We start from the raw sequence: 16,789 nt of genomic DNA, 5'->3' as shown, positions 1-16,789 counted from the left end.
AGTGCATTTTTGAAGGATCCGACAACATTTCCGGACACTCCGAGCAACATATCTGTTACAACTTTTTCTATACAATAGTAACTCATCCTGTATATTGTGTATACCTATAAAATGCAGTGAAGGAAGAGTATATATAGATGTATGTTCTTCTCTCCTTGTAAGCTTCAACTGCAAATAATTTCCGAAAACAACAAACAAATAGTAGTTTAGTCCTATGGTAGCTTGAAGTCCTCTTTATAAATTTCATGTGAATTAAGTATCTTGTATAAAAACTTTGAATATGTAATCGCGAAAACGCCTTGAGTATGCCTTTGGATCAACTGCTGATATCGAGTTTGGATCACACTGCATAGACTTGTACGCGTGCTCTAGCTTCTTTGTAATGTCATAGTCTTGAAGTATGTCTATGACCCCGAAAAACAGTATCACATCATACAACTCTCCTGTTGGTTCTCCGATTAGCTGAATTTCCCCTTCAGTAACTTTCCTCTCTGTCCTTTCGACTCTTGCAGGCATGTTTATTCCTAGTTTTATGCTAGCCCACCTGCAATTTTCGACACAAAGATCAACAAACAGCGAATAGTGTTACAAATAGTTACTTTAGTGACTTTACTGTTTCAAAAAATACAGTTTTTGTGACTTAAGAGTGTTACAAAGAGCAAGTCTAGGACTTACCCTGCTTGATCAAGAAGCAATTGATCCATATCAGCTCGAGAGAGGCGAGCAACTGTTTCATTTTCCGAGCTTCCATTATCTGCAACAAAGAGAAGTGATGCTTGATTGATTGATCTGAAACTGGTCAAGTGTAAATTTTGAGGGGAGTTGACAGTAAATGCAACAAAAAGACGCGAATTCACCAAAATGAATGTTCTTCTATGACTAGCTAGGACATACTAGTTGTCGTGATTGAAATGAAGTTATCACTAGTGAAGGATCAAAAACATACATAGAGTATCTCTGTTTTCGAGTTTCATAACTGAGTTTCCTGCCGGAACTATTGCCGAATATTTATCAAAACACACATCAACCCTCATTCAAGTAGGAAAGTGTGTTTTGATAAATAGTTGGTGATAGTTCAGGTAGGAAACTCGCATACCCGATAGTTCAGGTATGACACTCGGATAACCAGGATACTTTAGGTGTATTTTTGACCATAAATGATAACCTCAAGTTATCACCATAATTCAGTTAATAAGGTAAAAATTCAAGTATTTTATAAAATTAGAACCAACCAATTGGTGTTCCAGAACCAGAAGGTGTCTGATCTTCAGTACTATCTGCTTCTCTAAAATGAATACCAACTAAAAGGCTGTAGTCCATCACTCCCTCTTGTTCCAAGAAATCACAATCTCTATCAACTTGCCTGCAAAATGTCGCGAAAATCATTAAATGACATCTGTTTTACGCTTGAAATGAAACGTTCAGAGTTTCAAATGTCAGAGAATAGTGATATTATTCGACATGAAAATGCCAAGGCAAAATTTTACCTTTGGAATTCTTGAAACCATGTCTTTTGTAACCTGAGGATGAAGTTGAGATCAAGATCTTTAAGGGTTGTTGTTGCTTCAATCTCGGATTCTGGTTTATCCGTCATTCTCCCGAATGTTGATCCTTTCAAGTCGAATCGTCTATGAATTGAGTAATTTGTGCAAAAGAGGTTCCCCATGATAACGAAACGTACCTAAAACCATTGATAAAGATATTAAAATTGTTCATATTGAACTACTACAGTTAGACCTCCCTATAACAGTCATCTTCTATTTCATAATAATGACCAACCGTTTTTCATATCCCAACATTTCGCTATAGCAGCCAAAAAATGCTAAGATAAATGACGTCGTTATAGAGAGATTTCACTGTATTAGACTTTTGTTATGGTACTTTATGTCTAATACCTTCTTCTGTGCTGGTCCACTTAGCTTCACACAATGCAGGCCATAGTACTTAGTCACCAGGGTGTTCTCAAAAGCGCGAACATGATTGAAATACGCGCTAAGCATCCTTAATAGCACCTAACAAATCCATTGGCAAGTAAAATCAGAAGGGAAAATACTAATCTTTGCAGAAAACAAATTGCAGTTATTTAGAGACTTACTTTTGTTTCTGCCTTCTTCATTGTCTTGATCATATATCGATCATCGTTTGTCAAGTAGAAAAAACTTCCACTTTTTCCAGGGGAACAAAGCTCCCGGAGGGCATCATTACCACAAATTGATATCATATAATCAGCTGCATCCACTTTGAATAACATCCGTAATGCCCTGAGGAACATTACAATCGATCATCACTAGTGTCAACGTGTTCTAAAATCATCATTTTCAACAAGTAAGAGAAATGAAGTCTTACCTGAAAACTTTTGGACAATAATCTTTCCATCTGAATTCACAAGACGGATGAGGAGGCGTGATCTTGGATCCTTCAGTTGGAAATCTAGTCCAATACTTCTCTCGAGGATCAAATGCTGATGGCTTGAGATCTAGTGATGGTGGAGGACCAGGCCGTCCCACTGATACCCTATCGATAAATTTACAAAATCAGACAAGAAAAGTCACAACTTTGAGCTCTGAAAATGCACAACAAACACAAAGTAACTTGTACATTTTCTATATATACAAGAAAATTAGACGAAAAACGAGTTAAATTTACTACCTGATTCCCAATTGCAAATTAAGCATAAGCTCATAATTCTTATGCCCTTTGGAAATAGTTTGGCCTTGTCTCTTAACAACTTTAGGAATTCTTATAGGACTTCCTCTTAAATATCCAGCAGGATCCTGCAAGCCAACGATGGAATCGTCCAAATAATAAGAAGTACTGGCAGAAGTTCCTGCAACATCTGATAAACGACTTCTACCAAACTCCCTATCAACAGGTGGTGCATCTATTCTCCCATCCAACGACATTCTCCTAGGCTTAATATTGCTGTCCACAGCCTTAGATGACCTCCACAACGCGAGTTTCTTCTGTGACGGCAAAATTGGAACTTTTTCAGGTGGACATATAGTACATTCTACCAAATCGACGTTGAAAACTTGTTGAGGATCCCATTCAAGATTTCCACCTTGTAACAATGAACCAGATGGATAAAATGTACCATTTTGTTCATTTGGATCTTTACTCCAATTTCCAACATAAAAACTTCCATCAGTCCATCTAAATATACCATTTCCTTTAGGAAATCCATCTTCCCAATTCCCTTCATAAACATTCCCATTAGTCCAATACATTTTCCCTTTACCAAACATTGTTCCATTTTTCCATTCACCAGCATAATAATTCCCATTTTTCCATGTATACCTCCCCTTCCCTTCTTGTAATCCCCTACACCATTCACCATCATAACAATCCCCATTTACGTACTCCTTAACCCCGTGTCCATGTTTCAAATTCATCACCCAACAACCCCTATACGTATCACCATTAGGCCCCGTATAGGTACCCTCTCCATCCATAAATCCACTCTTGAAATTCCCCTCGTACATTGCCCCCGAGGGCCAACTAAACATACCTTTCCCCATTGTTTTGCCACCAAACCAATCTCCAACGTACATACATCCATCCGTCCACCAATATTTCCCTTGTCCATGAGGGAAATTGTCAAGCCAATAACCACTATAGTAATCACCATTCGGAAGAAACCTCTCAGCATGAAAGATTTCACCATTCGCGTGATCATCTACCTGTTCTTGTTCCTCTGGCTCATTTTCTTCCTCTGTTGGTGATGGACCTTGTGTACCGAAAATCGTGTTGGCACGTTTCCTTGTTGCAGCTTGTGTTATCCTTATAGTTGCCTCCCAAGCCTTCATGATATATACATATATATATATAATGTATCTCCCTTTTCAATTTCTTCTTGATCTTGACATGGTTTTCGACATTTTTTTTCCGTGTGATTAATTAAGAACTAGTGAAATAATTGATTGATTTGATCTGTTTTTTTCATTGAAAAAATGTTATGTTGTTTATAATCATGCAAGGTCATGCAAATTAGATAGAAAATTAATCTCTTTTTTTTTCTTTCTTTCTCTCTATTTGCTCCTATTTGTTAGCTCTCTTTCTATGTTCCTAGTTTTTGATGTAATGAAGGAGACAACAAAATTAGAAATTACATTCACATTCTTTGTCCATATTTTGACCATTTTTTCCCAAACAAAGAAATATAGTTTTATGTCTTCTTTTTTTTGGGGTGGGGGGGGTGGGGGGTGGTGTTTAATAATTATGATTCATGGAATAGAAAATAGTCTACTTGGGATAATGAGGACTTAAACATGTGAGAATGCAGGTCAAAATGGGGCCTAGTATAGTCTAATTAATTAGAAAAAATACTATGTAATTGGAAGAACAATCAACTAGTGGATGGATTGAAAAAATTATAAGAATAAGTTGGACATCATAATCAGATCCGAACGAACCGTGGGAGTGTCGAGGCATGAAAAACCTTATTTATGATATGCTTATTTTCAAGTACGGATCATCCGTTGCGTTATCTGCGTTTCAGGTTTGAATTCTAAATATGGACGTGTCACTCCATAATGGGCCCTGCAATGGGCGATTTGGATTTAGACAGATTCCAATGCAGACATCGAACACCGAGAAGAAAAATAAAAAAAGTTGGACATCATATACATGTATGTATGAACAATTTTTTTTTGTATAAATTTTGGGTCAACAATATTATTATTATTATTATTATTTTCATTTTTTGTATTATTTCGATGGTTCAAATGTAAGACTTTTTCAGCTAAAATTAACGTTAAAACAGCTAAGAAATTGAGGCTTTATGACATTTGGAGGGATGAGAGAGTTTAGTGTTATCTAATTTTTCCATATTTGAAGATCATTAACTTCTCTTGAAACTATCTAATTAACCCTTTATCAAACAGGCTAAGATTTAAGTTATATATATTGTATTATAAAGGTTTTTGGTTTAACCTATAATAGCAGATTTTATAAAGTTACCAATTTATATTTATTATACAGATTTGTTTTTTTAATTTCTTATTCGGTGTTTAATACTCGCAAATCGCAATAGCATTTCGACTAATCCAAATTTGTATCGTGTAAGGTCCATTAAAAAGCTTTTTCTGCCATAACGATTTAAATCTGAAAATTCTAATTAAGGATGGAGTGATCATATTCCTATCTATCTCTCCACATTTCTTGGCAAGGGCGGGACTAGAGTTTCAGCAGCGCCTTTGGATCAAATTTGTATTTAAAAATCCACTTAATTGTATAAATAATTTATTAAAAGAACTTTGTCATAAGCTGCATTTTCTAAAATTCAAAACACATAAACTAAAAATTCTTGATCCGCCTCTACGACTCTTGGTAATATCATAGATATTTACCTTTAACTATAGTATATATAACATGATTGTGTGAAATATGATTTACGTATATCGTCAGTGCATACAACTTAAACGGATAATCAGTCAGATCGAATAACAAGAACTAACAAGAGTCAAATTAATTCATTGCAATTGTATCTACACATTTTGGATCATTAAAAATTTCAAGAAATTAATTGTTTTCTTGAATTAATTAATTTCTTAGATCTTATTGAATTTAGAAAGAATAAGTACAGTAGCAGAAGTAACAGCAGGAATAAAATCATTATCAGAAATTGCTTGTGGTTTTATTCTATTCTTTATAAATAATGCTGTGGCTGGTACTCCAAATAAATAAAATAATGTATCTGTTGCTCCAAATCCAGTAATTCCACTTTCACCATATAGTTCATTCAAACATTTTCCAAATTCTTCCTTTGACATTTTTCTTCCTTCCACTTTGTACTTCTGCCAAAAAAAATTTATAAAAAAAGAGTCACCAAATGGATTCTAATTAATTAAGTTATGGTTTATGAATTATTTTTGAGTAATGATAATTGTTTCTACTACTGTTAATCACTATTATTTTTCATGCCATTAAAATAATTGAAGTTTATCCTCTATAACAGTAAAATCACAAAATAACTTACCCAATATACTCGTTTTATAGCTGCAGTGCTTGGAATCTTGAGTTGTGTACGTCCCTTCATTCTATTAATTTCTCTAAAAAATAAAATAAAAAGTTAGTTTATTTAACCTTGTGATTGGTTAAAAACAATATTAGACAATAATAAATCACATTAAATTGAATTTAAGTAATATGAATAACTATATTTACTGGACCGCATCGCAAAGCGAATGGTAAAAATCAGCCACTGTCGTTCTAAAATACTTGTCATAACATACTTCTATTATTTTATGTTCAATTTCCTCGTCTTTTCCTGCGAATAAATTACAAAAAAAATAGAAAAAATTATAATAATAACATATTATATATGATAACTCTACATAACATGATGAATACATTACAAGAAATCTTGATTGTTTGTATTAATAAAGGAAATAAAGACCAGACCATGGAAAGGTTGACCAATTATGTTAATGGCTCCACCCAAAATATGGAGAACTCCTTGACCAATTTTCTTGAACACCATAATTTGAAGATAATGAAAAAATAAGGTAACAATGGCGGAGAAAGCTCAAGAGGAAAAGCTTCATGTATTATAATAGATTTATAGTTAGAAAGAGATCTATTTGGATGTGAAATGAGACTTGGAAGTTAGGAATAGTATAGATATATTCCTTAAGCTATGGGTAAAACTTTTCAAAAAGTGAGGTCCGGGAACGTAGATTAGAGAGATGTTTTCGATAGATCATCAACAAAAAAATAATCCAAAACAATTTAAAGAGATCTATTATTGGTCAATGGATTAGTAGAATTGTGTACTTAGGTGCAAGTTAAACCACCATCAATAAACTTGAGGAATTAAACAATGTAAATACTTTCCTCTTATACAAAGAGAACCATTTTGATACTTTTTTATTTCTAAAAAGAAAGAATATAATATCTTGATGTAGCAACTATCCTACATTCTAAATTCTATATAGAATGTAAATATTCCAATTTGCTAAAATGTATTGCCCTTGAGATATCTCATGGTAGAGAAGAAGAATTTAACTCTTGCAGAACTCAAGACAAGTGAATTTTATATGCATCTATTATCCAAAATAAAGTAAGCATCAAATTGCTTAACAAAAACTGAAATCCACCATGAAAATTTGCTATTTCTTAATCTTGGCAATGCAAAAAATGTCATTGACTCACTAAAGAAATAGCACTTAATGTAACATCCATGATCTACCAAAACCTACACAAATTACAACACTAAGAGGAAACTTCATGGGCATGTTGAAGAAAGGCCAGTTACATAATCAAAGCAGCCAGGATAACTAGGGCCAGTCACTTGTGCGCGATTTAAGCTCCCTCCCCTAGTGTTCTCTTCGAAGTGCTGATGTAAAGCACTGCAAGCAGAGAAACTCTTAATATTACATTCTGATCATTATATAGACATAGACACACTAATTAATAGTTGTCTGGCAACTAGTTTGTTTGCTTTACCGTTATTTCCTCGTATGAAGGCGTCACCATATTTGTTCTTCAACTGCCCATTAACATATTCTTCGGTTTGCTCCATTGCTATATTCATGTATCCATCTAAACAGGCAAGGATACCTGCACCGTGCAATAACAAACTTAGAATGTAATTGAGCTGATTTTCCTCCTGCATTTTTTAAAAATCAACTACTACCACTTTAACAAAATCATAACCGAATTGCAAAGAAATTGAAGGCTAGTACAGAGGTTTTAGGTAGAGTGCATTTACTTTCTCACAAAAACTTCCACCTACAGATGCAGGCATGCAGGTAAAAAAAGAAGTTGTGGGTCATGAGCAAGTTTTATGGCAGTGGTGGCTTGGATAAATAGGTGGATTAAATTTCATATTATACATGCATTGATTTCAGGGCAACAAGCCCTTGGGTAGCCCTTTTGGTTTCCCAAGAACAGTTATCGCTTGGCAATGCCCGCTTTTTTTTTGCTCCAAGAATAAGAGAACGTCAGATGAAAAAACACTCTTAATTTATCTCCCATAAAGCATGTATAACTAAATCAAGACCAGCATTTAGATGTCTATTACACATTTAGATTGGTCTGAGGAGTGCTTACTTTAGTCAATATATATGCACACAACAAACAATCAAGCTTGAGGTGAGAAAATAGGCATTGGTCAGTACATTTGTCACTCGAATACATGAAACTAGAGTTTTGTCTGGTTACTGAATACAAAACTATATAAACACAAAATGCATAAGGCAAGAGAACAGTATGTTTAAAAGAACCAAAAGAAAGAAAATGCAAATCAGAGTACTAACCTCGATAGTCAACACCAGAGTTCAATTTAACAACAACAGGTCGTCCACGAATAGACTTGAGAAAATCTGCTGGCGTCTTGGTGGTTGTTGATCCTTTCTCTCCTGCTCCACTCATTTTCAATTACTTACTCTGTAGCATCTCAAAAGCAGCTAATTATCAGGATACAACTTACAAAACCAGTATACAACCATACAGCGCAAGCAACAGTAGGAAGTTTGACATAAAGGACTGCAGTTTACAGTGTATGCATTGTAAAGAAAATTGATGCATCAGAATGCAGCCACCACCTAGGCACCTGCCACCAGTTTTTTTCCCCTGCAATTATTTTAAAGGGGGGAATACATTTTCATGATTTAAGGAAGGGCTCAAAACTGAAATCTGATCGCAACAAATTGACACATTCCAATTGTTTCCTAGAGACACACATTTACTTTTCAGTTTATAGGTGTTGTAATTCAACTATTAAGATAATTGCATTTCAAAGCATTTTTTAAGGCCTGCCATTGAGTACATAAATGGGCTTCGGGCACATTACTTTGATAAGATATACTTTTCAACTTGATCGGTATCAGAGCCACAAAGATATCATGTTATTCAGAGTTCAAATCTGAACTCACGAGAGTTAAAAATACTTCACATGCGAAGTGTGGTGAGTATTATGTTCAGTAATAGACCATAAACTGATTTACTGGCTACGTCCTTGTCAGGCCTATCCATCATGCTCCAGATTTGGAGTTGTTTAACTTTTGCAAGAAAGGATGTAAGCCCTAGACTTTAAGATTTTTTTGGAATCTAAAATCTGTTCAAGCTCAGCCATCAAAACCCAAAGTCCCTGCTGCACATCAGCAAATTCTGGACAAGTCTTTTCGTTTTTAGTAGTTTCAAGACATGTTATATTTTAAACAACTACAAATACCGTAGCAGAAGATCAAAGCTTCATGAGCTTGCATTTTTCTGATATACATATCTCACTAAGAGACAACTCTAGAGCACAGCTAATGACTGAAGAAGGAAGTAGTAGATAAATCTAACAAGGCTCTAAGAGATTTCCAAGGAACTAAAGATCTACTTTAGTAGATCATGAGGTATGGAACGAGCGTTTTTTCCTATGAAAACTCTAAATGTGTTCCGCTACTCATTACAAAGAAACAAAAAAGCACTTTATATAGGTAGGGACTATGGACTTCAAACGACTTTACAAACCCATGTTAACAAGAAGATAATATTTAGAAATGGACTTATCTTCTGACCAGTAACTCAAAGTGACTTAAAGTGAGACCTAAAGGCATATACCATCTTGGAGTGGATATGTCACAATACAAAGACTTCCCAGTTACAAGGCTTTGAATTTTCGGGTCGATAACAACTCAATTAACGTTGCAGGGAGATTAATTGTAGGAAAGTCATTTCATAAGATCCCAACAACTTAGATCTAATAAGGCTCAAACTAGCTCAAAATAGTCTTAGGACATACTTTATATGATGACAACATCAGCCTAAAACAGGAGCACAAATAACTTTCAAGTGTGTAAACCAAATGATAATCATCTAGAGAGAGCCTTAACCTAAACTCAAGGCCAGATAGGTATAAACAATGTCATTTCAAATCTTGTAAACAAATATAAGTCCAATTAGAAGAAAAAAATACTTGAGGTAGTTAAAGAAACATAACAAATAATGGCACATATTGCCAAATCTTAGCATCACAGAATTCATCAATTTAATCACAAAACTCAAATAAATGCATCATGGGGAAAAAAAATTGCCCCTGGAACATCAAATCACAACAGTCATTATAATTGAAAACTTGAACCACCAGAACTACAAGTAAATTCAAACCATATGAACTCCAACCGATTTGTCCAAATAAAAAAAAAATTATACAAAGATAGCACATTAGGAGGTTGCACATATACATACCTCGACTACTGGAATACTAGTAATATAAATAAATAAGTTGCAGCTTCAGAAGTAAATACAACATAAAAATCACTACAAAAGAATCTGATGTTCGATAAACCTTTTTTTTCTACATATGATAAACAGGGTTTTCCAAACATCAAGTCATAGGAGTACAATTTATGACCATCCTTGACCTTAAAAAAATATCTTCATAATTGGTTGTGAGTTTTCTCAGCTCATGTATCTCTAAATTCAATTTTTTGTCCTCCCATCAGTCACAAATCAATACTTCAAACCAGGATTTCTCCTCAATTAAAATAAAACATTCCTTTAACTGAGAAAAAGGCTCGTATTGCAAAGCAGGATTTGCATTTTTCAAACTGTCAAGAACCAAGATTTAGCACTTTCGTGTAGAAGTCGTTCTTTTTAACGTTGCGCCAAACTTGCAAAGTCCAACTTTCTTACCCAAATTAGAAGCTCCTAATGCAATATGGGTTTTGTATTGTTAACCATATTCTATAAAAACAGAGTAAACCCAGCTCAATTAACCCTCCATTTCTGTGAAAATTAACAAAGCTTCATTTTTTTTTTAAAAAAAAAAGAGCAATAAACAAAGAATTCTTGTGTTTTTACTTAAGTAAAAAATATGGAACACGAAACCCAAATCAGAAACACAGATTGCAACATGGGTTTTGTATATTGAAGCATATTACAGCAATCGGAAGAGAACAAGTGCAAGAAAAACATCACAATTGGGTAAAGTTAAGAGAAAAAAGAAACATATTTATACACATCAAAAGAACTAAAACAAATCTTATCGAAAACATACCTCAAAGAATGATTCTTAGCAAAGGTGAAAACGTTACAGAATAGAGAAACTTTGAAGAGAGGAGGGATTCTATGCGGAACTAGGGTTTTGAATTCTTGTTTTCCTGGTGAGTAGTGATTTGTTATTGGGTCTATATATGAGGGGTTTTATTGAAGACTCTTTACAGTCTAAAAAGATTTGAGTATTGTATAATTGACCCCTAAACTTTTGGGTGTTGTTTGTCATGTTCATATCAAATTTATTCACACCTCAATTGATTTCACGGATAGGACCGATGAAATGTTATTTTTATTGTTGAGATTTGAACTTGATTATTACGATAAATATTTTAATGTATTTCTTTATAAACATAGTCAAACAACAACTACGATTCATTAATCCTAAGTTAGCTTGAGATTGATTGTATGAATTCTCAATATCTAAATAGTTTTATAATATTATTCAACTTTAACTATAGCTCGTAAATCTTTTTATCTACGCAAATTTCGATGAATAGAGTTATTTTGGTACATGTATTTGCTAGTGAGAAATAGTAGATATCTATAAAATTAGCTTAGGTGCGCGCTATATAGTCTGGACATCGAAATTACAAAAAAGATACTCCACTTCATGTATTTCAAAATCAGACACTTACGCTCATTATATTATGAAAATGTTAAAACAAATATTAATTTGAATAATTTTTCATTTTACTAGCATGTTAAGTGTTTAAATTTTAAAAAAAAAACTAGACATATATGTGGAATTTCTATAATATAAAAAATGGTATAAATATAAATATTTATTTTTGTACGCAAATGTATCTGCATTTGAATCATATTAAATGAGTGTTTACTATAATGCTCCGTCAGAATCAAACTGAACACTTCGTTTCAAAGGGTTAAAAGTGTTGTGCATCTTTGTTTGAGTTATAATTTAAAGTAGAATAGTATTATCTCATTTTTATGATAATTTCGAAATTCAACGTTTAGCTTTTCCATTATCATCTAAAGAAGATGAAACTTTGTCCTAAGGTATATATACATTTTCTAACTAAGAAGAGATAAAAGATAATATTTCGAGTCATTGTTTAAATATCAGACATTATATTAAGTAATTCTTTAATAATAATAATATCATAAAATAGTTATGTCAATTATTATTTTCTTAATAATTACATTAAATTTAAAGTGTGATAAATAAAAGTAAAATGACCAACTATTTATAAATATCATACAATGATCGAGCAAGTGGATATATTGATTTGATTTTTGAAAGCTCAGTTTCGAGAGCTTCCATAATTTAAAAGGCAATGTCGGTACTTTTATTGGGAAAAAAATAGTACTGTTATAATGGCAAACAAAATTTTACTTGTGAATTTCATGTAAAATATGATAATTCACGTTTTTTTAAAATTTTCCATTCTAAGTCAAAATTATATAATATATTTTGATATATACCGTGAATTTGTACAATCGGTGCATTTTAATATAATGTAGCAAGTAACTTATTTAAAGCCTGTTGGATTGACTTTGATTTATCAGTCAAACGTTGTAAGTTAGCAATGTTAACTTATGACTTTTGACTTATTTTTATCATTTTAGCTTAAATTTAAGTACTTACAAATATTTTTTAATTTATCTAAACATTTTAAAAAATACTTAAAGGGTATTTTGACTTAAAAGCACTAAAAATAAGCCAATCGAAATAGACTTTTATTCATTTTTACATTTATAATCTCACTTTTTATTAGTAGTAATTCTTTTAGGTGAGTGATAATGTAATTTTTTTGGTATTATTTACCCCATTCTTTAGGAGTCATTTAGTGGCTGGTTAGAGCTTCATAACTTATACATGAAGTATTAGTAATACGATTTTTTAAATTGTAAACCAAACACCATATGAACCTCATCGCCTCTCAAGTCTCAGGTTTTTTATGATTATTAAATTTTCACTTTATTATCTATGATATGTTTTAATCAGGCATTAGTTTTATGCAAAATCTATTGATAATTAAAAATGTCATTTGCATCCAAATTCTAATATATATAAACATTCTATAATGATAAAAATGGGTATATTGTCGATCATGCACATAGATATGGGCATCAACTAGCTCATAATTTAGGCTTAAGTTATTGATCGCCACTTAAAATTATTCGCATATTTCACTTAGACATCATAACTAAGACTTGTAACTATTGAACACCTCAAACACTTCAAATTGATATCTATTTGACAATCAACCAAAAATATTAAGTGTGAGATATACTTACAATGACATGGCATAATAACGAATTATATTATGAATGTATCATTTAGGTCCATATAATTATATTAAAAATATATATTATAATATGAGTGAAGATAAAAAATATTTTAAATTAAAAAAATAAAAATCATGCAACCCCTACGCTACCCTACCCCAACCCTTCCCTTGCTTGCTACCCATCGTCCGCCACTACTCTTTCTCTTCTTTTTTTTTCTTTACCATAAACAATGGAAGATTAGATTAAAGATAGAAAAAGAAAGAAAACATTAATAGTAGCAATCTAACCCAACTCACCCACAACCCAAATCCTTCCCTGGTATTCATCGAAATCGATGTATCTCTTTCCCTTTTTTTTTTTTGCTTCTTCTTTATCATAAATCAACAATGGCAGATTTAGATTCAAAAATAAAAAAGAAAGAAAATTTTAATAGTTAACCAGTGTTCTAACTCTTGAGGAGAAAAAAAATAAGGCGGAGCATTAATGGTGGCGTTGTTTGAAAGAGGAGGCAGAAAAGGGCGTGTTAGCAGCAATAATGACGGATCTGAAAAAAAATGGTAATAGAGGAGGTGAAGTGACTGTAAAAATAAGAGGAAGATAAGGCATGTAGTAGCGACGGCGAAGGAAATTATGGCAAAGAGATAAGGAAGAAGAATGGATTTTTTTGTTTTAAAAAAATACTCTCACGCGCCCCTTCAGCGTGAATTGCAATCAATATGCCATGTAGGCAAAAAATATTTAAATGGTTTAAATTTGAAATGCTTCAAGTGTTCATTAAGTATCAGTATTAATTGAGGTGTCTGAATAAAATTACGTGGATAATTTTAAATGGCCGCACATGAGTTAAGCCCATAATTTATTTACAAACAACAGGACAGGCATTTATTTATCGTCCAGTAGGGTAAGGCTTAGCCATCAGATTTTCTCTCATCATCATAAATGACAAAACCCTAGCAAATGAATATTCCCAACTGGAGAGAAAAAATAAATTTTATATATATACACATTGTATTTGTTTTATATATTTAATTTTTAATATATTTTACTGAAGTCAAAGATTTCTCAAAAACATTTTTTTTACCTTCATAAGATAAAATAGGACTACATACACTCTAGCGTATTTAAATTCCACTTATAAAATTACTTTAAATATATTATTATTTTGTTAGTTGTTATATATAAACTTATCTTCTTGGCTATTATCCAAGCAACAAGTTGTCAACTGTACAGATCACAATAGCTACTTGAACTAAACGTGTGTACCTCTTTTGATTTTGACAATACTTTACTATATGCTATGGTTATTAATGTGAGAATAATACGTACACCAATTACTTATCTTTGTGATTTTTCAAATAAGATTATTATATGAATAATTTATCCAATTGTGGTGGAATAATTGGAATCTTTTCACCCTTAATTTGAAGGCGCCACTTTAAAAATGAGCTTTACAATCCATAAATTCGGATTAATCAGATTTTCATACAAATATCTCTGACATCAAGTGGTAAGAAAAGAGCAACTTTCGTAATTTTTCTTATTTTTTAAAAATGTAATGGTATAATATGTTGCTTGTAATAACAACTGTAAATATTGTTTGTTAAAGCTATGGCAGTGAATATTATAAGGGTTCCAAGTGCTATTATATCGAAATTATGGAATGAATCATGTTAATAACATATTTAAATAAATAAATATGTGCTCCTTTTCACTATTTAAATTTTTATATGAGTTGATCGTATATTTTAATATGGTATATGCGGAGCAAATAAAGGGTTTTGCTTTAGATTATTCTAAGCCATCATTCAATTTTCACGTGCTTGACTCATAAAAATGAATCAAGCATTCCTCATACGAGACGGTGTGTTGATGGGAACATAATTAAGTAAATAAGAATATCTCTCCCATCACTACAAGATTATTATTTTTTCACTGAAATTTTTCACTGAAATATGTTCAATGATTAATCCCACAAATATATTAATTGAATTGGTGATAAAAAATAAAAATCATAGTGCTTTCATTTGGAAAAAATTAGAAAGCTAATTTCTATTATTTGTTTTAGTGAGAATGCTCTTTTTTCTAATAATGTCGCTAACGACTTAAATTTTCAGATAAGATAATCCTCCATTTCTAACACATTAACCCATGACTTGGAGCACGAACCTGATGCAAGTTGAAGTGACAAATATGTGAATAATGGATGTTACTGTTTGTTTCAGTCTTCCTTCCAATTTGAATTTATGACCTAAAATAATTTTGAAACCCTGTTATAATTTTACTACACTTTTTCTTCTAGTCAAAGTCAAGTGAATTCAACGTTTAAAGTCTCCAGAGAAAATATTTCCTCTAAAAATGCACTATTTTTAAAATATTCATCCATACACATAACAAAAGAAATTTATAATCCAAGTAACATAGGTAATAGATAATTAAATAGGTAGATATAGTAATTAGAGTTAGTACCAAGTACTTTTTGCAGAAATGATTTTGGTCCTCAGATCCCTTCAGCACACCTTTACTGAAAATTGAAAATCCACCCTACACTACAATAATTCTACACTTGCCTAATTTTTATCAACTTGTAGAAATTTACTCACAATTCTTTAAAATAAACTCTCCCAGTCTCAAAATATATTTGTTATGTTTTGCTTTTGGAAGTTCAAATTACACGAACCTTGATCAATATGTGAAGATATTTCTTTTTACCATATTAACAAATAATAATAGTGATAGAACACACAAGAAAGGAATAGGTTAGGTAGGGATTCAGGCCAAACCCCCTCACCACGAGAGGTGAAAGCCTAGAAGGACGGATTAAATTAGAAAAAAAAAAGAAAGAAGTAATACTCTAAAGGGGAACAGCAAACAGGAAAGCATCACTATTATATAATAATGAAAATTCAAGAAGTTTGTAATGTAATGAACAGTGATGCTAATTATTTAGCTTCTGTTAGTATATCAAGGCTGAAATTAGAAGTTCTCAGTTTAATAAGATTTATAACTCGAGAAATCATTTTATTGTTATCCATTTTCTCTTATTTTTTAATTTGTATTTGTTATGTGATCAATAACAACATATTCAGTGTAATTTTACAAGTAAAGTCCGGAGAAAATAAGGTGTATGCAAACCTTATATCTACCTTTACAGAATAAAGAGATTGTTTCATTGGGTATGTTGCTGTTGTTGTTTTCAATAAATCCTTGGCTCATATTTTGTTAGGCGATCATCTAACTATTTTGTTTTTCTGTTGGTAAATTAAGTTATTAGTATTTAATTACTAATGTTTCAAACAATGAAATAGATTTCTTCACTATAATTTTTAATAAGCAGAAAAATGAAACAAACGCCATATATATGCAATGTCTTATAAAGCAATATTCATCTACAAGGTTATCCATTTTCTTTTCTTTCTGAAGTTTCTCACCAAGATTATTTTGATGGACGCTACAAGAAAAAACAGGAATTAACAACGAATAATTTTTAACGCTAAACATAAAAGAGTTAATGCTAATTTTATTTAACAACGGATTATCTAAAGCTATAAGC

The 16,789-nt window shown here is 32.0% G+C and overlaps 2 protein-coding genes across 2 annotated transcripts; both read right to left on the bottom strand.

The window, feature by feature from the left end:
- Positions 1 to 235: 235 nt before the first annotated feature.
- Positions 236 to 6,865, bottom strand: LOC129877164 (phosphatidylinositol 4-phosphate 5-kinase 6-like). Its single transcript, XM_055952650.1, has 12 exons — positions 6,403 to 6,865; positions 6,166 to 6,268; positions 5,978 to 6,050; positions 5,752 to 5,795; positions 2,650 to 3,810; positions 2,347 to 2,514; positions 2,096 to 2,261; positions 1,896 to 2,012; positions 1,497 to 1,681; positions 1,251 to 1,372; positions 676 to 775; positions 236 to 544 (listed from the first exon to the last, which is right to left on the bottom strand). Exons 1-12 carry the CDS (start codon positions 6,479 to 6,481, stop codon positions 253 to 255), a joined length of 2,610 nt encoding a protein of 869 aa, XP_055808625.1. The 5' UTR covers positions 6,482 to 6,865; the 3' UTR covers positions 236 to 252.
- Positions 6,866 to 6,987: 122 nt separating this feature from the next.
- LOC129877166 (sm-like protein LSM36B) lies at positions 6,988 to 11,121 on the bottom strand. Its single transcript, XM_055952651.1, has 4 exons — positions 10,991 to 11,121; positions 8,259 to 8,388; positions 7,447 to 7,560; positions 6,988 to 7,349 (listed from the first exon to the last, which is right to left on the bottom strand). Exons 2-4 carry the CDS (start codon positions 8,371 to 8,373, stop codon positions 7,303 to 7,305), a joined length of 276 nt encoding a protein of 91 aa, XP_055808626.1. The 5' UTR covers positions 8,374 to 8,388; positions 10,991 to 11,121; the 3' UTR covers positions 6,988 to 7,302.
- Positions 11,122 to 16,789: the final 5,668 nt, after the last annotated feature.

This window comes from Solanum dulcamara, chromosome 12, assembly GCF_947179165.1.
Source record: "Solanum dulcamara chromosome 12, daSolDulc1.2, whole genome shotgun sequence".
Taxonomy (NCBI): Eukaryota; Viridiplantae; Streptophyta; class Magnoliopsida; order Solanales; family Solanaceae; genus Solanum; species Solanum dulcamara.
The sequence above is the reverse complement of the archived record's forward strand: the minus strand, read 5'-3'. Positions and strand labels throughout refer to the sequence as shown.

Coding starts and splice junctions, on each gene's coding strand:
- LOC129877164 (XM_055952650.1), bottom strand. CDS start 6,481: ATGGTGTTCAAGAAAATTGGTCAAGGAGTTCTCCATATTTTGGGTGGA. Junction 2,515..2,649: donor AATTTGCAATTGGGAATCAG/GTAGTAAATTTA, acceptor ATTTATCGATAG/GGTATCAGTGGGACGGCCTG. Junction 2,262..2,346: donor TATTGTCCAAAAGTTTTCAG/GTAAGACTTCAT, acceptor AATGTTCCTCAG/GGCATTACGGATGTTATTCA.
- LOC129877166 (XM_055952651.1), bottom strand. CDS start 8,373: ATGAGTGGAGCAGGAGAGAAAGGATCAACAACCACCAAGACGCCAGCA. Junction 7,561..8,258: donor CTCTGGTGTTGACTATCGAG/GTTAGTACTCTG, acceptor TGCACGGTGCAG/GTATCCTTGCCTGTTTAGAT. Junction 7,350..7,446: donor CTTCATACGAGGAAATAACG/GTAAAGCAAACA, acceptor CTCTGCTTGCAG/TGCTTTACATCAGCACTTCG.